This window comes from Hyperolius riggenbachi, chromosome 10, assembly GCF_040937935.1.
Source record: "Hyperolius riggenbachi isolate aHypRig1 chromosome 10, aHypRig1.pri, whole genome shotgun sequence".
Lineage (NCBI taxonomy): Eukaryota > Metazoa > Chordata > Amphibia > Anura > Hyperoliidae > Hyperolius > Hyperolius riggenbachi.
In genome coordinates this window covers 229,871,940-229,895,466 of record NC_090655.1, presented here as the reverse complement: position 1 = coordinate 229,895,466, position 23,527 = coordinate 229,871,940, and the positions used below count along the sequence as shown (strand labels likewise).

The window sequence follows — 23,527 nt, the reverse complement described above, 5'->3', positions numbered from 1 at the left end:
AGTGATACAAGATAAGGTAAGTGTTTTGGTTAAAGGACTTGAGTCACAAAATGTTTCAATAGACAGCATAGTGCATCCAAGCCTACATCTGTCAACAGGATCAGCTGAAGTGCGCCTTGTGATGCTGAAATAAAGTAGCTTTCCTCTTAAAATATTTCCCACAGACCGAACAAGAGAATGGGCACTCACCTGAGTGACTTTTCTGGTGTTCAAGAAGGTGTCCTGAATGTGAAAAGCATTTCCCACACTCGGTACAGGGGAAAGGGCGCGCACCGGTGTGAGTTCTCTGGTGTACTTTAAGGTGACCCTTTTCAGTGAACCTTTTCCCACACTCTAAACATATAAAAGGACGCTCACCTGTGTGTTGCCTCTGGTGTCTTTGAAGGTCTCCTTTCTGGGTGTAACTCTTCCCGCACTCTGAACATGAGAATGGACGCTCGCCTGTGTGACTTCTCTGGTGTCTCTCAAGATCCGTTTTCTTAACAAAACATTTCTCACACTCTGAGCATGAAAAAGGGAGCTCGCCCGTATGCCTTCTCTTATGTAAAGCAAGCGTTTCTTTACGTTTAAAATATTTCCCACACTCTGAACACAAAAAATGCTTTTCCTTGGCATGTGTCCTCTGATGTAAAACTAGACATGAAACAGTTGTAAAACATTTACCACACTGAGGACATACAAACATTTTATCACCATTTTGTCCATCAGTGATGAAGTCATGTGATTCCCCAGAATTACATGGGTCTGATCTATATGCATTAAATGGATTCAAACATTCTTCAGAATGAGGAGAACCTAGTTGTCCAACTGCACTGTCAAATTTTGAATGGATATCTAACGTAACAGGATGTGATCTGTCAGAAGATTCCTCAGGATTAGAGGGATCTGGCGATCTCTCCTTATGGTAAAGTCTGTGATGTGTATTTCCAGTAATGGGGGTTCCTCCTGGAGAATATTGTGTGACGCCATTATCTTCTGCATTATCATCCAGAGGTGAGATAAGGTGTCCCTCTGAGGTGCTCCCCACGTCCTGTCCATCTATTAGGGAGAGAAGACATAACCATATACAGGTGTTAATTACCAGCATAGCACCAATTAAAAGCAAAATAAAATAGATTAAGGAGGGTCTCTAATGGGCCCCTCTGGTCCAGGTGCCCGGTGCGGTCACAACCTCTGCATTCCCTATTGCTATGCCACTGGTTGTACCTAATGTATTTATGTATTTATTTTTTTCCTGGTTGAACTTGCTGGACTGATGCCTTTTTTGACCAAACTATGTAACTATGTTGGCCTAACACTCAGTGGCTTCAATTAACTCTAGCATGTCGTCAAATGTAAGTAGGGATATACACCAATAAAACTGTTATGGAGAGATAAATATGAACCTGTGTCTCCTCCTCATTTGTTGGTGCTATGATGTTATACTGAGGAATGGAGGTGGGCCTTTCATATGGTGTACAGTATCTCCTCCTCATTTGTTGGTACTATGATGTTATACTGAGGAATGGAGATGGGCCTTTCATATGGTGTTCAGTATCTCCTCCTCATTTGTTGGTGCTATGATGTTATACTGAGGAATGGAGATGGGCCTTTCATATGGTGTACAGTATCTCCTCCTCATTTGTTGGTACTATGATGTTATACTGAGGAATGGAGATGGGCCTTTCATATGGTGTACAGTATCTCCTCCTCATTTGTTGGTGCTATGATGTTATACTGAGGAATGTAGATGGACCTTTCATATGGTGTACAGTATCTCCTCCTCATTTGTTGGTACTATGATGTTATACTGAGGAGTGGAGACTGGCCTTTCATATGGTGTACAGTGTCTCCTCCTCATTTGTTGGTGCTATGATGTTATACTGAGGAATGGAGATGGCCCTTTCATATGGTGTACAGTATCATCTCCGCATTTGTTGGTGCTATGATGTTATACTGAGGAGTGGAGACAGGCCTTTCATATGGGGCACAGTATCTCCTCCTCATTTGTTGGTGCTATGATGTTATACTGAGGAATGGAGATGGGCCTTTCATATGGTGTACAGTATCTCCTCCTCATTTGTTGGTGCTATGATGTTATACTGAGGAATGGAGATGGCCCTTTCATATGGTGTACAGAATTTCCTCCTCATTTGTTGGTGCTATGATGTTATACAGAGGAATGGAGATGGGCCTTTCATATGGTGTACAGTATCATCTCCGCATTTGTTGGTGCTATGATGTTATACTGAGGAATAGAGATGGGCCTTTCATATGGTGTACAGCATCTCCTCCTCATTTGTTGGTGCTATGATGTTATACTGAGGAATGGAGATGGGCCTGTCATATGGTGTACAGTATCTCCTCCTCATTTGTTGGTGCTATGATGTTATACTGAGGAATGGAGATGGGCCTTTCATATGGTGTACAGTATCTCCTCCTCATTTGTTAGTACTATGATGTTATACTGAGGAATGGAGATGGACCTTTCATATAGTGTACAGTATCTCCTCCTCATTTGTTGGTGCCATGATGTTATACTGAGGAATGGAGATGGGCCTCTTATATGGTGTACAGTATCTCCTCCTCATTTGTTGGTACTATGATGTTATATTGAGGAATGGAGATGGGCCTTTCATATGGTGTACAGTATCTCCTCCTCATTTGTTGGCACTATGATGTTATACTGAGGAATGGAGATGGGCCTTTCATATGGTGTACAGTATATCCTCCTCATTTGTTGGTGCTATGATGTTATACTGAGGAATGGAATAGAAATAGAATAGAATAGAAAATCTTTATTGTCATTGTAACAACCGCAGCATTTAACATAGAAATGGCTGAAGAATAAAAACTGTTCTTTAGTCTATTTGTCTTAGTTTTTATAAGTCTAAAACGTTTTCCAGAAGGCAGATGTTCAAATAACACATGTCCTGGATGTGAGGCGTCGCTTAAAATTTTCTTAATATTCCTGAAACAATAAGACGTATATAATTCTTCTAATGGAAGGAGAGGACAGCCAACTATCCTCTGGGCAACCTTAATTACCGTATTTTTCGGACTATAAGACGCACTTTTTCTCCCCCAAAAGTGGGGGGGAAAAGTCACTGCGTCTTATAGTCCGAATACAGGGAGTCCCGGTTTGTTTAATCCCACTGCCCGGGTGTTATGTAGTTATCGGCAGCCATGTGTCACCGCCCCCCGCATTGTAATTAGCTACATCAGTATAATCTGATTGGCCCCCGCTGTGTAGTTAGCCGCTGCCATGAATACCTGATTGTCCCCGGGCCTGCAGTGTAATTCGCCGCATCAGCATAATCCAATGCGCCCCGCTGTGTAATTAGCAGCCATATCTCACCCGATCTCGGGAAGTCCACGCTGCTTAGAGACCCCCGCTGTGTAGTTAGCCGCTGCCATGGATAACCTGATTGTCCCCGGGCAGGCAGTGTAATTCGCCGCATCAGCGTAATCCAATGCGCCCCGCTGTGTAATTAGCAGCCATATCTCACCCCATCTCGGGAAGTCCGCGCTGCTTAGAGACCTCTCATATACGTCATTCTTTCCCCTAGTGCCGGCTTTTCATGTTGCGTCATTACAGGTGGCCGGCACTAGAGGAAAGAATGACGTATATGAGAGGTCTCTAAGCAGCGCGGACTTCCCGAGATGGGGTGAGATATGGCTGCTAATTACACAGCGGGGCGCATTGGATTACGCTGATGCGGCGAATTACACTGCCTGCCCGGGGACAATCAGGTTATCCATGGCAGCGGCTAACTACACAGCGGGGGTCTCTAAGCAGCGTGGACTTCCCGAGATCGGGTGAGATATGGCTGCTAATTACACAGCGGGGCGCATTGGATTATGCTGATGCGGCGAATTACACTGCAGGCCCGGGGACAATCAGGTATTCATGGCAGCGGCTAACTACACAACGGGGGCCAATCAGATTATACTGATGTAGCTAATTACAATGCGGGGGGCGGTGACACATGGCTGCCAATAACTACATAACACTCGGGCAATGCCCCCGGGGGGGGGGGGGGATAGCTGAGGACACAACAGGACAAGCTAGGGACACACAGATTACACAAAAAGGACAAGCCTAGCACATAGGGGGACAAGCTGAGGACACAGAGGGACAAGCAGAGGAAACAGGTTGACAAGCTGAGGTCACAACAGGGCAAACATAGCACACAGGGGGACAAACAGAGGACACAGACAAGCCATGGGCACAACAGGACAAGCATAGCACACAGGGACAAACAGAGGAACAAGCATAGCACATAGGGGGACAAACATAGGATACAGGGGCACAAACAGAGTAGGATACAGGGGGACAGATAGGGACACAGGAAGACACAAGGGGCATAGGAGGACACAGGGAGACACACAAAGTACAGGAGGGCTATAATAATTGCTGTGAGAACATCCACAAGATGCTCCTGGACCATAGACACACCAGGTTTGCTATATTTTTTTTTCCCCTGGTTTTTGCCCTCTAAACCTGGGTGCGTCTTATGGTCCGGAGCGTCTTATAGTCCGAAAAATACGGTACCCTAAGAAGCTGCTTTTTCTGTGCTACTGTGCAGCTTGAAAACCACGCACAGAGACAGTAGACTAGGACACTCTCCACTGTACTGCGGTAAAAAGACACCAACAATTTCTCAGGAATATTATTCTTCCTAAGCACCCTTAAAAAATATAGCCTCTTCTGTGCCTTTTTCACTACTTCAGCAATATGTGACCCCCAAGTCAGGTCCTCCTTAATAGTAACTCCTAAAAACCGAAAGTCTGTGACCCTTTCTACAATATTTCCATTTATAATAAGTGGCTGAATGTCATCTGCCTTCTTCCTAAAATCCACTACAAGCTCCTTGGTTTTAGCTACATTTAGGAGCAGATTATTGTCTCTACACCACATTTCCAGCCTTTCTACCTCATCCCTATAGGCAGACTCATCCCCCCCTGATATAAGCCCCACCACTGTAGTGTCATCAGCAAACTTAACGATGGTGTTACTATGGTGGGCAGGAACACAATCATGAGTGTAGAGGGTATAGAGCAGGGGGCTCAGCACACAGCCCTGAGGAGAGCCAGTGCTGAGACTGATAGATGAGGAAAAATTTGTACCCACTCTAACCCTCTGAGGACGATCGCTCAAAAAGTTCTTAATCCAGAGGCAAGTTGAATATGGAAGCCCTATGTCTGACAATTTGGTCACCAGTCTATGGGGTATAATAGTATTAAAAGCAGAACTAAAATCAATAAAAAGCAATCGTGCATAACTCCCTCGCTGCTCTAGATGGGACAGTACAACATGGAGGACAGTAGCCACCGCATCCTCTGTGGACCTATTTGATCTATAGGCAAACTGATGTTGATCAAACTTGGGAGGAATGGAGATGGGCCTTTCATATGGTATACAGTATCTCCTCCTCATTTGTTGGTTCTATGATGTTATACTGAGGAATGGAGATGGCCCTTTCCTATGGTGTACAGTATCTCCTCCTCATTTGTTTGTGCTATGATGTTATACTGAGGAATGGAGATGGGCCTTTCATATGGTGTACAGTATCTGCTCCTCATTTGTTGTCCCTCCGAAAAAGGGACAGTTGGAGCTATGCTTTCATATGGTGTACAGTATTTCCTCCTCATTTGTTGGTACTATGGGGTTATACTGAGGAATGGAGATGGGCCTTTCATATGGTGTACAGTATCTTCTCCTCATTTGTTGGTACTATGATGTTATACTGAGGAATGGAGATGGGCCTTTCATATGGTGTACAGTATCTCCTCCTCATTGGTTGGTACTATGATGTTATACTGAGGAATGGAGATGGGCCTTTCATATGGTGTACAGTACCTCCTCCTCATTTGTTGGTGCTATGATGTTATACTGAGGAATGGAGATGGACCTTTCATATGGTGTACAGTCTCTCCTCCTCATTTTTTGGTACTATGATGTTATACTGGGGAATGGAGATGGGCCTTTCATATGGTGTACAGCGTCTACTCCTCATTTGTTGGTACTATGATGTTATACTGAGGAATGGAGATGGGCCTATCATATGGTGTACAGGATCTCCTTCTCATTTGTTGGTACTATGATGTTATACTGAGGAATGGAGATGGGCCTTTCATATGGTGTACAGTATCTCCTCCACATTTGTTGGTGCTATGATGTTACATTGAGGAATGGAGATGGGCCTATCATATGGTGTACAGTAGCTCCTCCTCATCTGTTGGTACTATGATGTTATACTGAGGAATGGAGATGGGCCGTTCATTTGTTGTACAGTATCTCCTCCTCATTTGTTGGTGCTATGATGTTATACTGAAGAATGGAGATGGGCCTTTCATATAGTGTACCATACCTCCTCCTAATTTGTTGGTACTATGATGATGCATAAGGAAATTATGGCAACAGAGAGGAAGTGAGGCAGCTGGAGAGGTGGGTATGAGAGCTCCCCGCTGCAGTAATACTCTGCATAGGACCTCAGGGAGATCAGCATTAGGAAGGGGGCACCTGGTGGTGTGGCAATAAATGATTGAAAATCAATATCCAGTGAGTGACAGTAATAGATTCTGCTCCAATGAGAGATCGTTCTGGGAGAGTTCCATCTGTCAGACAGGTCGAGAGAAAGTCTGCCAGTGTAATAGTAGTAGTTGTACCAAACTAACACAACAGGTCACATGTCTCCCAAGACTCCACCTATAGCTGAAACGTCACCTTTTGGTCGACTGACTTTTTTGAAATTCCTCATGTCAGTCGCACATTGTTTCCATAGACAGACTGTCTTAGCTGACATCTGTCAATAGGATCAGAGAAAGTGCTCTTTGTGATATAGAAGTAGAGTCTTCTTCCACCTGAAATATTTTCTACAGAAGGCACTCACCTGAGTGATGTTTCCGGTGTTCATGAAGGTGAAGTGAATGTACAAAGCATTTCCCACACTCGGAACAGGAGAAAGGGCGCACACCGGCATGAGTTCTCTGGTGTATTTTAAGGTGACCCTTTTCAGTGAACCCTTTTCCACACTCTGAACATATAAAAGGACGCTCGCCTGTGTGTTGCCTCTTGTGTCTATGAAGGTCTCCTTTTTGGGCAAAACTCTTCCCACACTCTGAACATGAGAATGGACGCTCGCCTGTGTGAGTTCTCTGGTGTCTGTTGAGATCTCCTTTCCCAAAAAACCATTTTGGACATTCTGAACATGAGAAACGGCGGTCGCCCGTGTGTCTTCTCTTATGAAGGACGAGAGTATCTTTCCGTGTAAAATATTTCCCACAATCTGAACACAAAAAACACTGTTCCCCGTCATGTGTCCTCTGATGTAAAACTAGACATGAAATAGTTGTAAAACATTCACCACACTGAGGGCATAAAAACTTCTCAGCACATGTTTGCCCATTGGTGACGAAGTCATGTGATTCCCCATAGTTACATGAGTCTAATCTATCTGCATCACATTTATCCAAACATTCCTCAGGATTAAGTAGACCTGGGTGTCCAATTGCATTAAGACATTTTGGATGTACATCTGAGGTAACAGGATGTGATGTGTCAGAAGATTCTTCAGGATTAGAGGGATCCGGTGTTCTCTCCTCATGGTAAAGTCTGTGATGTGTATTTCCAGTAATGGGGTTTCCTCCTGAAGAATATTGTGTGATGCCATTATCTTCTGCAGTATAATCTGGAGGTGAGATAAGACGTCCCTCCGAGGTGTTCTCCACATCCTGGCCATCTGGTGGGGTAAAATTTATTAACAGCACATTTGTTTTTAAATGCTGCACTAAGAAGCAGTAAATGGTGAACTAGCACTTGACGGCTTCAAAGAACTCTTGCATAGTGTTAACATGACCCTGAGTGGTAACAAAAAAAAAGAAAACTGGACTTACTTGGGGTTTCCTCCAGCCCACTGTATCCTGTGAGGTCCCCCGTAATCCTCCTGGCACCTTCCGTGGTCTCGGTTGTGGCTCTGGTAGCAGGGCGATTTTGGGTGAAGTCGTGCATGCGCACCCCCTCGGGTGCCCATCGCACCATAATGTTGGTTTCAGTAAGAGTTCTGCGCATGCGCGGTTCTCTAAAGACTGCACCGCGCATGTGTAGGACTCTTACAGTGATTGGCATGATGACTCAACAGGCACGCAGCAGGGGCGCGCACACGTGACTTCACCCGAAGTCGCCGCATTACTAGAGCCGCCAGCGGGACCACGGAAGGGGCCAAGAAGATGCCAGGGGACCTCACGGGCTACAGTGGGCTGGAGGAAGCCCTAGGTAAGTCCAGTTATTCTTTTTTTTAACCGCTCAGGGTCCCTTTAAATGTAAGTGAAGACATACACAAATAAAACTGTTCTGCTGAAAGATAAATATGAACCATTGTCTTCACTTCAATCATTAAAAAGGGATTAAACTCCCTAAACTAAAATGTAAGTACCCACTCTAAGGTACATTTCAATGCAGAGCAGTACACATTTATATTGCTCTACTAATCCTTATATGTAACCCTTGCCAGCAAAGAGAAAGCTTTCTGCCTTTTCTCTTCACTCTGCTTCCCCCACGCTCTCTACTGAAGTGACTCAGCTGTCACCATGGTAATGTATCTATTCACAAGAGAAGGGAGGGAATGATGAGTGAAGAGACTAGGCGGAGAGGTAATCCCGCCGCGAATGATTACATTTGGCAATTAACAGAGATTAGCAGTGCAGTACAAACTTTTACTTCTCTCTGCATTTAAAGTAAATGTTTTAACAAATAATATATCTATAAACATGCGCTACACAACCCAATGGTTACAAATTTATGAACTTTTAATAGCAATTTAATAAAATGCAGAGTTGCATGCAAGACACCGTTCCTGCTTGTCTCTCACACTCAAGCACACCTCATACACTCACAAAAGCAATTTAGTAAAAATGCAGAGTTGCATGCAAATTAAACATGATACCGTTTCTGCTTGTCTCTCACACACAAGCAAACCCCCTATACACTCACAGAAGGGCCCTTCTGATCTATAATGCTGGGTTTTCTAGAAATGTAATAGTTTCCTTAGAGATATTGTCGTTTTTGTATTTGTATTAGTCTTCCCACTGTTAGGGTTTGGCTAATAGAAAATCCCCTGCTGTTATGCAAGTTCTCTGTAATTAATTCAATCAAGCTTGCTCCACATACAGATTATATTACAAAGATCTAGCAGTGAGTGTTTGGTTTTTTATAACAAGAGACTGGAATTGGAAAGTCCTCTAGTATCTTGAGATGATCATACTAACTGTGAGTTCGATGGTGATATTAACATCAAGATCTCTATGTGGAAGCAAGCTTGATTGAATTAATTACAGAGAACTTGCATAACAGCAGGGGATTTTTTATTAGCCAAACCCTGAAGGTGGCCATACACTGGTCGATTTGCCATCAGATCGACCAACAGATAGATCCCTCTCTGATCGAATCTGATCAGAGAGGGATCGTATGGCTGCCTTACTGCAAACAGATTGTGAACCGATTTCAGCCTGAAACCGTTCACAATCTGTGGTGGCGGTGCTGCCGCCGCTCCCCGCCCCGCATACATTACCTGCTCCGCCAGCGCGACTCCCCAGGTCTCTGCTGTCTTCTTCTCCGCTCTGGTCTGGTCTCCGGCATGCTTCACTTCTTCCTGCCCGGCAGGAAGTTTAAACAGTAGAGCGCCCTCTACTGTTTAAACTTCCTGCTGGGCAGGAAGAAGTGAAGCATGCTGGAGACCAGACCAGACCAGAGCGGAGAAGAAGACAGCAGAGACCAGACGACTCACGCCGACCGGAACAGGTAATGTATACCCGCTGTATTGCGTCGGTCGTCGGGCATTCGAATGCCACTAGCGACGCACTCCCGACCCACCGGCGATCGAGAAAAATCTTCCGCACGGACGGATCGACGGGAATCGATGGGAACGATTCTGTTGTTCTGTCAGCGGTGTGCGCGGCGATTTCACAGCCGATTCGATCACTGTGATCGAATCGGCCGTATATTGGCGGGAAAATCGTTAGGTGTATGGGCCCCGAAACAGTGGGAAGACTAATACAAATACAAAAATAACAATATCTCTAAGGAAACTATTACATTTCTAGAAAACCCAGCATTATAGATCAGAAGGGCCCTTCTGTGAGTGTATGGGGTGTGCTTGTGTATGAGAGACAAGCAGGAACGGTATCATGTTTAAATTGCATGCAACTCTGCATTTTATTAAATTGCTATTAAAAGTTCATAAATTTGTAACCATTGGGGTGTGTAGCGCATGTTTATAGATATATTATTTGTGCAATACTTGATGTAGAAGGTTGGAGGAACCTTTTGTAACACGCAGCTTTTTAAGGTATACAACCATCAGCGCCATTTTCTTTCAACTTTAAATGTTTTAACACACAGGGAACAGATTCAGTAGGTTTCAGTAGAACATGATGTTATACTGAGGGATGGAGATGGGCCTTTCATATGATGTACAGTATCTCCTCATTTGTTGGTACTATGATGTTATACTGGGGAATGGAGATGGACCTTCCATATGGTGTACAGTATCTCCTCCTCATTTGTTGGTACTGTGATGTTATACTGAGGAATGGAGATGGGCCTTTCATATGGTGTACAGTATCTTCTCTCCTCATTTGTTGGTACTATGATGTTATACTGGGGAATGGAGATGGACCTTCCATATGGTGTACAGTATCTCCTCCTCATTTGTTGGTACTATGATGTTATACTGGGGAATGGAGATGGGCCTTTCATATGATGTACAGTATCCCCTCCTCATTTGTTGGTGCTATGATGTTATACTGGGGAATGGAGATGGGCCTTCCATATGGTGTACAGTATCTCCTCCTCATTTGTTGGTACTATGATGTTATACTGAGGAATGGAGATGGGCCTTCCATATGGTGTACAGTATCTTCTCCTCATTTGTTGGTACTATGATGTTATACTGAGGAATGGAGATGGGCCTTTCATATGGTGTACAGTATATCCTCCTCATTTGTTGGTACTATGATGTTATACTGAGGAATGGAGATGGGCCTTTCATATGGTGTACAGTATCTCCTCATTTGTTGGTACTATGATGCAATACTGAGGAAAAGAGATGGACCTTTCATATGGTGTACAGTACCATATTTTCCGCCATATAAGACGCACCCAGGTTTAGAGGGCAAAAACCAGGTAAAAATATATGTATACTAAACCTGGTGCGCCCATATTCCAGGAGCGTCTTATACATGTTCTCCCCCAAATGGTGCCCTCCAGTGTCCTATATTTACCCTCCAGTGTCCCATAGGTGCCCTCCAGTGTCCCATAGGTGCCCTCCTGTGTCCCATAAGTGTCCCATAGGTGCCCTCCTGTGTCCCATAAGTGTCTCATAGGCGCCCTCCTGTATCCCATAGGTGCCCTCCTGTGTCCCATAAGTGTCTAATAGGTGCCCTCCTGTGTCCCATAGGTGCCCTTCTGTGCCCCATAAGTGCCCTCCTGTGTCCCCATTCCCTGGCGCCAAGTGGGTAGCAGCTCTATCCCCTGTGTCTATTGTAACAATAGTTCAGGCAGCCGGATCACATACCATATGGCCGCCGGGATCTGTGCCCTGTGTAATGCCATCTCCTGTGCTGCCTCTTCTGCCTCGTGTTCAGATGTCTCTATCTCCGCTCCCCTTGTGCATATGTAAAATATCGGGCACCCGGCTTCCGTACTGCATGGCCGCGAGGATCACAGTCCTGTCTCCTGTGCACGGCTAGCTCAATTCAAAGGCTCGTTCTGATGACGCGATCAGAACGAGCCTTTGAATTGAGCTAGCCATTGTTTTATCGAGACTTAAGTGAGTTTTCTTTTTTTGTAAGAGGGAGGTAAGTCCACCCTAACATCCCCCTCTGCTTTTAAGCGGTTTTAAAACATTTTACTCACCTCTGTATACCGAGTTTTTGCTGATCTTCTAGTCCACCCTGGGTGGAGGGGTGCATCCCCATCTACTATCTACAGAGAGCAACTTCTTAACCTGAGTGGGGTCAGGTTCTAATGCTCCCCACCTGCATTTAAAGTGGTTGCCTATGGGTAACCCGTGTTTGTGAGTATATACACATAAAATTGTATTGAACTCTTCATTTTACCTGACAATACTGCACCATATTGGGCTCTCGATTCTCTTCTTGTTTTTAAGCATCCTAGCACAGGCACAGTATGGCCGTACTCTTTCACCAAACGGAGAAAAGCTGCAAACTCTCAGAGAGTCCCGGGCAGTGGCGGTGGGGTCAAGGAGGATGTGAGAAGCCTCAGGAGGATCCAGAAGCTTCTCTCTTTAAGTTTTTTTTTTATCATTTTCTTAGCTTCGGTTTTCCTTTCTTTAAAGAGAGACTGAAGCGAACAAAAATTGCTATTTTTACCTCGTAGTTGGCTTCAGTACTCTCAGTAGAGGAAAACCTCCGCATCCCCGAGCCAAAACGAGGGCTTTAGACCCCCCAAATCCCCGGGGGACAATCCGGCCAGTGCTTCATGAAAGAGGCATAGCTTTCTGCTATAGCTCTGCCTCCACTGATGTCAATCGCCGTGGAGCTCCGCCTCTCCCCGCTCCTCTCAGTCTTCCTTCACAGAAAGGGCCAGGGAGAGGCGGAGATCCGCACGGCGATTGACGTCAGTAGAGGCAGAGCTACAGCTCAAAGCTCTGCCTCCCCAGGCAGCAAAATTCACGACCAAGAAAGTCGTGGGATTTTGCCCCGGGATTTGAGGGGTAGAAAGTCCTCATTTTGGCTCGGGGATGCGGCGGTTTACCTCTACTGAGACTACTGAAGCGAACGACAAGGTAAAAATAGCAATTTTTGTTTGCTTCAGAGTCTCTTTAACTAAGCACTATAGAAGTAACATAAAAATGTTAACCTATTTATTACATACCTTCATTAATATCTACAGGACATTCTTCTCCTTTAATTGTCTCAATCATGCCACCCTCCTCTGTAGACTGCTGATCATCCTTCACAAATGTCTCTTCTTCTTCCACTTTAATTATACCCATCATATCACCCTCCTCTATAGACTGCTGATCACTTATCACATGCGTCTCCTCTTCTTCCTCTTTAATTTTAACTTTAATGTCACTTTGTTCTTCATTCTATCCCACAAAATGACAGGAGAAAATAAGATATTGAATGCATTAGCTCTAAATGAGACCATAAAATATATAGAGGTTGATTCACTAAGCTGCGCTGCTACAGCAGTGCAGCTTAATGACAGCAGAGAGTGGCATAATTCCCTGCATACGCTATGCAGCCATAACATGTGCAGTTAAATTATGCTTGGCTCAAATAGTTGAAAGAGTGCTTTGTTATACTAAACGAGCGTTCCACTGAACCTGCCCGGAGCCCGGCGGGTCCAGTAGGTTCAAAGTACGATATTCCTGCACATTGATTGGCCCTGTAGGCTGCTTGACAGTCAGGCTATTGGGCCAATCAACCTGTAGGCTACCTGTCACTTGACAGTCAGGCGATTGGGCCAATCAAAGTACAGGAATATCGTACTTTAAAGCTACTGGACCTGCTGGGCTCCGGGCAGGTTCAGTGGAGCGCTCATTAAGTATAAAAAAGTGCTGTTTAAACTATTTGAGCCAAGCAAAATTTAACTGCGCATGCTATAGCTGTATAGCATGTGCAGGGGATTGTAACACTTTCTGCTGTCATTAAGCTGCACTGCTGTACAAGCGCAGCTTAGTGAATCAACCCCATAATCTTTTGAGCTTAGAGTCACTTTACAGCTCTAGGACACTGATTGCACTTACTTGATAACGGTGGGAGACGATGTGATATTCCTGCATAGAATTCCCATTTCTGTTACTGAATCCATCTATAGGAAACACATACACACTGAATGAATACATTGAGGTAGATTTATTATAGATAACACGCTCAAGCAGCACAGGTTAAACCAGCAAGTGCATGCTACACACGGTCCTGGCAGCGTAGCGTGTGCTCTTAAGCTGCATGTGCTCCTTTAAAGTGCTGCGCTATATGATGCACTGTGACCGCATTACTTTACCAGTGTGGCCATTACTACGTTAATTAATGTAATAACGGCCGCTCTAGTAAATCATTGTGGTCGCGCTACATCATATCGCGTGGCACTTCAAAGGTGCGCACGTAGCTGCCAGGACCGCGAGTAGCGTGAACCTGCTGGTTTAACCCATGCTGCTTGAGTGCATTGTCTTTAACCTTTTGAGGTCCGACGTAATTTGAATCTATGGCTAGCAGGTGGTGCTGCCGCTCTGACTGGACATAGATTCAATGCCCGCGAAAATGAAGCGTACCGCCGCCATCGTGCGCACCCGAGAGGGGAGATTAAGCTGTCATATGACAGCTGACATCTCCCCTCAGTGATCAGGAGCCATCGCGTATGTCTTCTGATCACGTGATCACTATGATCGCCGGTGGATCATAGTGATCAATCGTAAGAGCTGTGGCAGTAGGGAGGAAAGAAGAGGATCCACTCACCTTCCTGCTCCTGTTCCCCCTGTGATCGGTGCTCCCCTCCGCTCTGGTCGGCATCCCCGCTTGCTCTGACGTAAGTGCCGGGTCCTGGCTTGATGATGTCATCAAGCCGCATCCCGGAACTTAGCGTCAGTATGAAAGGGGATGCTGGCCCGAGTGGAGGGGTCCACAGCGGCTCATCACTGGAGCCTGTGAGGTGAGTAAATGCTGCTGGCTACAGGGGGAACATCTGGAAACGGGGAGGGGGGGCACCATGCCCAGCAAGCCCCAGCAAGGATCCGACTGCCTGACCCCCCCAAACGCACCCCCCTACATGTAAAATGCCTGGTCCTTAAGAGGGGTTAAGCAGCCGGTCCCGAAAGGGTTAAGGAATCTACCCCTTTGTCTCTATGTGATTATCAGATGATGGAAGGATCTAGGTAGACCCTCCGTGCTGCTCTCTTAAGAAACAAAAGTCTCCTCTTACCTGGTGATTTGAGTGGCGGTGGATTTTCCATCATGACATCCCTGTAGAGGTTCTTGTGTCCTTCTGGATACTGACACTCCTGCATGGAGAGATAGTGAGTGATTTCCTATCACTTTAGGATCCTGACACACACAATGATACAGTCAACATCAAGACACAACCATTGCTCTTGCTGAATAATGTCCCATAATCCCCAGCACTGCTCACCTCTCCTGTCAGCAGCTCAAGCATTTTGTTGATAACTTCCAGAATCTTCTTCTTATCGCGTCTCTCAGGTGTCAGGGAGTGAGGTGGAAGCCTTGTGATAGGGGATGAGCCATAGAGACAGCTGCTAGTGGTCAACAGTTTACCAGATGACTTCTTCACTACTTCGCAATCCTGTTTAAAGGGAACCAAGCAGCATTTTTAGCCCCCAGGGCATCTCAAAAGCACATTAAAAATGCATGCTAACAATGTGGTTTATTCATTAAGCTGCGCTGCTAAAGCAGCTCAGCTTAGTGACAGGAGCGCGAGCTCAGCGCATGCTATGCTGCGGTAGTGCAGCATAGCGTGCGCTGGTAACTTACGCTCGCTCCTCCTTCTGACGGCCGCTCCACTGAACCCGCCCTGAGCCCCGGCGGGTCCAGTAGCTTTAATGGATGCGAACCCCCACTTTGATTGGCCCAATAGATTGCCTGTCACTTGAAAGACCGCCTGCTAGGCCAATCAAAGCATTGGGATCACATCCATTACAGCCAGTGGACCCGCTGGGGCTCAGAGCGGCTGTTAGTCAGAAGGAGAGAACAGCGCTCGCTATACTGCACTACCGCAGCAAGCATGCGCTGAGCTTGCGCTCCTGTCATTCAGGTGGAAGGTGACAAATCAACCCCAATGTGACTCATTAATTTAAAAAATTTTTACCTCTTCGTTTTACATTACGCTTTTATTACGCAGGGTCTGACGACTGCAGAAGTTGCAGGCAGATAAGGACTGATGTAATTAATTTTATTGCACACAGTAGCAAAAAGCAAAGAAACACTGTGTTTCAAAGCATTTTGGCCTCGATTCATAAACAGCAGTGCGATAAAAAAATCTTGTCGGGAAAATACCGCACTCGGTATTTTCCCGGTCTGTGTGCTAATTCATAAAGATTTCCCCAGCTGCCCTTGGAGGTCGGTAAATTACCGCAGCCCATTGAGCGGTAGAGTAGAGCAGTGTCTCGATTCTCTCTTTGCCCTGCAGAAATGAATCACACAGATGGCTCTCTCTGGCTCTCTCCACTGATGACTCAGACAGATGAGTCACACAGTCTTTCCCTGCCTGCAGAAATGATTCACACAGACGGCTCACTCCACTGATGACTCAGACAGATGAGTCACACAGTCTTTCCCTGCCTGCAGAAATTATTCACACAGAGGGCTCTCTGGCTCTCTCCACTGATGACTCAAACAGACTTCGTCTCTCTGCACTTTTGCATTCATCAGAGCTGTCAGAGCTGTCGGTAACTTGTTATCGCCTCACTAGAGGTGTCGGTAACTACCGCTAGGCTTACCGCTTCTTGAAGGCTTTATGAATTGACATTTGCTGACAATTTACTGACATGTGTTGTCGGTAACTGCAGCCAAGTCGGTCATTTATCTCCCTGGTCGGTAATGTCAGCTTTTCATGCGGTAACAGCCTTTATGAATTGACATTTTGCTAAGTGGTCGGTAAAGTCTGCTGTTTTCAGCATTACCGCATGAGGTAATGCTTTATGAATCGAGGCCATTGTCACTGCATGCACTCCCAGAATCCACCTCCCCTCTCCAGTCAGATTTGTGTTTTATTAATAGAGATAAGAGTGATGTCATGTGACCCTCACTGAATCTGCCTCATCTCACTAATCAGGACTGTGTCCAATAAAAAGAGACAAAAGTTATGTCATGTGACCCTCTGACCTTCCCAAAATCCTTCTTACCTCTCCAGTCAACAGGTAGATGACGTCTAGAATGAGACTCATTATTCTCCCAGTCATGTGATTCCAGTCTTGGTTCATCCTTATTGAGGGAGTCATGTGACCTATACAGGACGCTCCTCTCTGTGGAAGAAGGATAAACAGAATTATCTGTAGAACCTTAAACTTTATTAGTATAAGAATGCGTTACATGTGTAGTGCACTCAGCTTGGTGTGCACGGCTTATCACAGGGTATGATGTTCCAGGGCACTCCAGTCATATTATTATTTCTCCTAGATAAATAATCTGAACATTTGTATAGTGCTTTTGGTACTATTCCGTTAGTCGGGCGCAAACACTAGGTGGCGCTAAGTAATGTAGAATGTAATCCCCCTCGGCCTGCAAAATCCAAGCGGCGTTAATTACTATTCCCCCTCCAGGCCGCCATGGATAGTAGGGAAAGATGAAACTCTGCTGCCAGCGATCGCTGGGGAGGGAGATTACATTCTACATTACTTGGCTAAGTTGCGCCCGGCTAACTCAGTTTTAGCGCCACCTAGTGGTTGCGCCCGGCTAACGGAAAAGAACCGTGCTTTTCTCCTGTCGGACTCAAAGCGTTCAAGAGGCTGCAGCCACTAAGGGTGAGCTCAAGAGGCCACCCTGCAGTGTTAGGGGAGTCTTGCCTTGAACTCCTTACTGAATAGGTACTGACCCTAGCCAGGATTCGAACCCTGGTCTCCCATGTCAAAGGGATAGTTACATGAGCTGAATGAATGCCTCTCCTATAGGAAGTAATGCATGGTAATATCCATGAATACCACACAGGCAACACTGCCCTTCTCTCCAATTAGCTGGACACAACACACACAGCCATTCTTGGAAAGTGAAAGTGTTAGCTCTAAAGAGATTGGATCAGTGATCTCTATACAGCACTGTGGGATAAGAGCAGGATCATCCATCAGGCAAAGAAGGCAGTTCACAGGGGCCAAGTGGATGTCAAGGGGCTGACCAGTCACCTGCTCTGACCTCTCTCCACTTCAGCTTACCAAAAAGCCTAAAATCTACTAACTTGCCTATTGCCCCATAATAGCTTAATCCAGCTCTGTATGTGAGAGCTATATAAGTAAATGTATAATAGCGTGTTACTTTGTTGAGGACAACAGAGTGTAAGCTCCTCTGGTGCAGAGACTGACAGGAATGGATCAGTGATCTCTGTACAGCGCTATAGAATATGAATAGGTGTATAATAATAGTGTGTCACAGTGGAGGACATTAAAGTGTAAGCTCCTCTGGTGCAGGGGCGTAGGGAGGGGGGGTCAGAGGGGTACATCTGTCCCCCCCCCCCCACAGCATCTGGGGGGGGGCGCTTTGCCAGTGTTGGGCGACTGGAGAACGGCAGCAGTTGTTTCTCAGTATTCAGCTTGCTGCTGCGCTGTTCTCCAGTTTCTCCTGCCTCCTCTTCTCTCCTCTGTGACACTGAGCGAGGGGCGGGGCTGAGCCAAACAGACCGGGTAATTCAAGCCAAGCAGGAAGAAAGGAGATGGCTGGCTTCTAGCTAATGAGTGGAGGAGATGCTGCTGTCAGAATGGAGGAGGTAGAGAACTAGCGTGTGAAAAGTCTGCTGGCATTTAATTTACTTTAGCTGCCTGATCCTGAGCTACTGTGGAGAGCGAGTGACCAGCGGGGGAGGCTATAATTGAATGATTGCAGAGCAATGTTAATGGAGTATGATTTCAGTGATAATGGTCTGGAGTATGTTTTCTTACTTGTACTTAATATTGTGCAAAGGTCTGCTATATCCCTGTGTTATATTATATACAGTGCTGCAGATGACTTTCTGCCCATACAATTGTATATAGGTTTACACTGCAGCTGGCTGGCTTCTATCAGTTCTCCTATATTCATGCGGCCCTGTCTCTCTTATCAGGCAGCTCTTCTCCTCCCCCAGTCATCTCCCTTTAAATTCTCACACACACTCTAAAAACTATTCACCTGGGTTCATGTAAAGGTGACCATGCATCAGGCGACTTTGCGGCAAATCGACCATCCGATTAGATCATTACAACCTCATTGGATAAAAATTTGTACCGCTAAGAGCATGCTTGATTGACAATGCAACCAATTTCGGGATTCTGGAAACTGGTTACATGTAAACTTGCTTGATCGGGTACATGGCAATAACGGCGTACAATATCAGGACGAACGCGACGGAATGTGCTGACCTCCCTAATGTAAAATGTTCCCCCTGGTGCAGTATATTTTACTTGACTGTCACTGGCTGTGGGCTCTGTCTACATACAGGTGCCCCATCTGGTTGCCAGACATTACGTGGGTGACGCCACACACGTGTCCAAGTATATGCCGGCAATCACATGGGGCGCATGTGTGTAGACAAAGCCAAAACCAGCGATGGACAAGTAAAATATACTGCTCCGGGCACTGGGAGGGCATTTTACATTAGGGGGACAGCGTGGAGGCAGTGAGATGGTGGATGCAGCATCACAAGGCTGATTCCCGAAAGATTTATGCTGAAATCTATCAGGAATTTACCTGTGGTGTATGGGCAGGCAGCAGATTCGATCAGAGAGAGATCTGTCTCTTGGTCGATCTGCCCATACATCTTCTGATGTATGGGCACCTTACAGGATACCTGATGTGACATGATGAGATAGACATGTGTATGTACAGTGCCTAGAACACAAATAACTATGCTGCGTTCCTTTTTTTCTTTCTCTGCCTGAAAGAGTTAAATATCAGGTATGTATGTGCCTGACTCAGACAGCAAGTGACTACAGTGTGACCCTCACTGATAAGAAATTCCAACTATAAAACACTTTCCTAGCAGAAAATGGCTTCTGAGAGCAAGAAAGAGATAAAAAGGGGAAAATCTTATCAGTGAGGGTCACACTGTAGTCACTTCCTGCCTGAGTCAGGACTGGGTCAGCCACTTACATACCTGATATTTAACTCTTTTATGGCAGGGAAAGAAAAAAAAAGGAACGCAGCATAGTTATTTGCATGCTAGGCACTGTACATACACATGTCTATGTCACATGTCACTTTGGGTATCCTCTGGGGGGGGTTTGAAAGTAAAAACAGACACTTACCTGGGGCTTCTACCGGCCCCCTGTAGCTGTAATGTCCCATGCCATCCTCCAACGATCATCTGTTCCCCGCTGCCGGCCTCGGTCTAACATGGCATCTCATCACACTGCGGCTGCGCACGTGCTTGCTTCCGCTCGTGTCATCGGAAGCTTACTGCGCAGGCGCAGTACAAGAAAACTTCGTACTGCGCCTGTGCAATAAGCTCCCGATGACGCGTGCGAGAGCGCTCATTATTCATCTTATTAGACTAATAATTAGTCTTATTAGAGAAATAATTAGTCTTATTAGACTTATTCCCGGCAGGGGACGGGTGATCATAGGAGGAAGACGCGGGGCATGACAGCTACAGGGGGCCAGTAGAAGCCCCAGGTAAGTGTCAGATTTTATTTCCAAACTCCCCCCAGAGAACCCCTTTAAGTTAGTTCCTTTGTTGTTGCATTCTGAGCACAGTGGTTCACACAGCTGTTTGGAGCACCAGCACTTTTTCTCTTTCTGCAGCAGCCCATTAATGTGTCACCCTAATTATTATAAAGAATTTATATTATGCTGATGTCCTCCATAGTATGTTACAGAGTACATAGTCATGTCACTGACTGTCCTCCAGAGGAGCTCACAATCTAATCCCTACCATAGTCCTAGTCTAATGTCCTACCATATTATTATTATGATGTATTTATATAGCACTGACATCTTCTGCAGCACATTACAGAGTACATAGTCATGTCACTGACTGTCCTCAGAGGAGCTCACAATCTAATTCTACCATAGTCAGCCTAATGTCCTACCATATTTTTATTATTATCATTATGCACTTGAGTGAACCTAACTTGCCTAATCTCCATGCTCTCATCTAGTGACTGACTAAGCATTACCTCATACTGTGCTGTGTGATCTGTTTTTCTTGTATTCCTGTATTGTCATATTGCTGTATGTCACCCTAAATATTGTCTGTAACCTAAATCAATGTTCAGCGCTGCGTTATATGCTGGCGCTTTATAAATACAATAAATAATAATAATATATAGCACTGACATCTTCTGCAGTACTTTACAGAGTCCATAGTCATGTCACTGACCTTCCATAGTCAATTTAATCACCCTAATCTTGTGATAATTAACCCTAACCTGATACTTTTCTGTATATTTTTTCACATAATCCTATTGTCTAATTCCTAGCCTTACCCTAAACGGCCAAAAGGTCTTGTCAATACCCAATATCCTGATCTATTAGTATCTCTAACATCCCCCTCTCCTACTTCTGATAACCCCTGGTGCTGTTCCCCAAGTGTATAAATGTGCATGTACATGTATGCATTTATACATTACCTGTCCTGTGTTGCGGTGCCTGTCCGTCTTTCAAATCCACCACTCTTCTATTAGCCCCATACATGCCACTGGCGCATAGCATGCGGCACGTGTGTGAAGTCACACCCGAGCCACACCAGTGGCGTGTATAGTGCTAATGGAAGAGCGGCGGATTTGGAAGACGGATGGGCACGGCGATACAGAGCTGGTAATGTATAAATGCACACATGTACATGCACATTTATACACTATGGCAGATGCGGCGCACTTTAGCATGAAATTGATAGTGAATCAGCCTGTGGTGTATGGGCAGCCAACAGATCTCTCTCTTATCAGATTCAATTACAGAGATTTGTCTCTTGGTTGAATCTGCCCATCATCGCTAGATGTAAGGCTGCCTTAACTAACCTAAAGGCTGGTACACAGAACGCTATTTCCTGTCAGATCAATGGGTCAGAACAATAATTTTCATCATTTCCAATCTACACCTGATTGATTTTAGGATCACTACTTCATAAAATCTTGTTCTTCATCGGGAACAGGTCGGACATACCGGAAATTATTGATTTGACCTGTCGATCTGACGGGAAGTAGCATCATGTGTTCCAGACGTAATGTTTTCCCTTAATTGTATCCCTATCCCCATTATCCTTATCCTTAACCTATATTGTCCAAAATACCTACATTGCATTGCCCAGGCATCTCCAGGGGGGGGGGGGGGGGGGGGCAAAAATGGTCTTTGTCCCCGGGTGCTGAAAACCCTAGCTACGCCTCTGGGTGCAGAGACTGACAAGAATGGATCAGTGATCTCTGTATAGCACTATGGAATATGTCAGGACTACATAATAGGTGTAGAGGGTCACTGCGGTGAGGACATTCGAGTGTAAGCTCCTCTGGTGCAGAGAGAGAGAGTGATGGGAATAGATCGTTGATCTATGTACAGCGTTTTTACTATACATCTGTTCTACTAAAATAACTGATGCATTATATCATTCATGATTATATATAGACTGCTGTGCATGTTTATTACCTCCGTTCTGCTTCCTCTTACTTCACCTTTAACCTACCATAAATTCTGTGTGCGCCTATCAGTTCTTCCTTTGCGTTCCACATGGTAAAGGCGAGATCGCCATCTTGTGGACAGTTTGACATTGACAGCTGACAATGTTTGGATGCTGCACTGTCGCTAGTAGCAGAGAATGAGGGCTGCCTGTGACTGCTGAAAGTCGTTGGGGCAGGGCTGTCTGTGAGTAATGGAAGAGATTGGGGTCTGCCTGTGAGTTCTGAAAGAGTTTAGGTGCTGCGTTGAGCGGTGGAAGAGATTGGGGGCTGTGTGTGAGTAATGGAAGAGATTGGGGGCTGTGTGTGAGTAATGGAAGAGATTGGAGGCTGTGTGTGAGTAATGGAAGAGATTGGAGGCTGTGTGTGAGTAATGGAAGAGATTGGGGCTGTCTTTGAGTGCTGGTAGATATTTGGGTTTGCCTGTGAGTGCTGAAAGAGATTTGGGGCTGTCTGTGAGTGCTGAAAGAGATTGGAGATTGTGTGTGAGTGCTGGAAGAGATTGGGGGCTGTCTGTGAGTGCTGAAAGAGATTGGGGGCTGTCTGTGAGTGCTGAAAGAGATTGGGGACTGTGTGTGAGTGCTGGAAGAGATTGGCAGCTGTCTGTAAGTGCTGAAAGAGATTGGGGACTGTGTGTGAGTGCTGGAAGAGATTGGGGATTGTCTTTGAGTGCTGAAAGAGATTGGGGACTGAGTGTGAGTGCTGATAGAGATTGGGGACTGTGTGTGAGTGCTGATAGAAATAGGGGGCTGTCTGTGAGTGCTGGAAGATACTGAAGGCAGCGTGTAAGTGCTGGTAGAGATTGGGTGCTGCTTGTGACCGCTGGAATAGTTTGGGGGCTATCTGAGTATACTGGAAAAGATTGGGAGTTGTTTGTAAGTGCTTGAAGAGATTGGGGTCTGCTTGTGACTGCTGGAAGAGATTGGGGTCTCCCTGTGTGTCCTGATAGAGACTGGGGTATCCCTGTGTGTACTGATAGAGATTTGGGTCTGCCTGTGAGTGCTGGAGGAGATTAGGGGCTGCCTGTGACTTCTGGAAGAGTTCGGGGGCTGCCTCTGACTGCAGGTAGAGACTAGGAGCTGTATGTGACAACTGCTGGCAGAGACTGACCAGCTGTCAAAACCGCCTTACCAACTTGGTGAGGTTGAGACTAGTATAAGGTATAATCCACTCATCGGCGTACTTACCGGGGATGCGACCCCATCAGCCGCAGGGGG

The 23,527-nt window shown here is 45.6% G+C and overlaps 1 protein-coding gene across 1 annotated transcript; it reads right to left on the bottom strand.

The window, feature by feature from the left end:
• Nucleotides 1-22,302, bottom strand: LOC137534724 (zinc finger protein 605-like). The gene is made up of 8 exons (XM_068256341.1): nucleotides 22,282-22,302; nucleotides 16,866-16,985; nucleotides 15,137-15,307; nucleotides 14,930-15,008; nucleotides 13,758-13,822; nucleotides 12,878-13,094; nucleotides 6,876-7,724; nucleotides 1-1,038 (listed from the first exon to the last, which is right to left on the bottom strand). The coding sequence occupies exons 2-8, from the start codon at nucleotides 16,959-16,961 to the stop codon at nucleotides 101-103; spliced, it is 2,415 nt and encodes an 804-aa protein (XP_068112442.1). The 5' UTR covers nucleotides 16,962-16,985; nucleotides 22,282-22,302; the 3' UTR covers nucleotides 1-100.
• Between the last annotated feature and the right edge of the window lie 1,225 nt (nucleotides 22,303-23,527).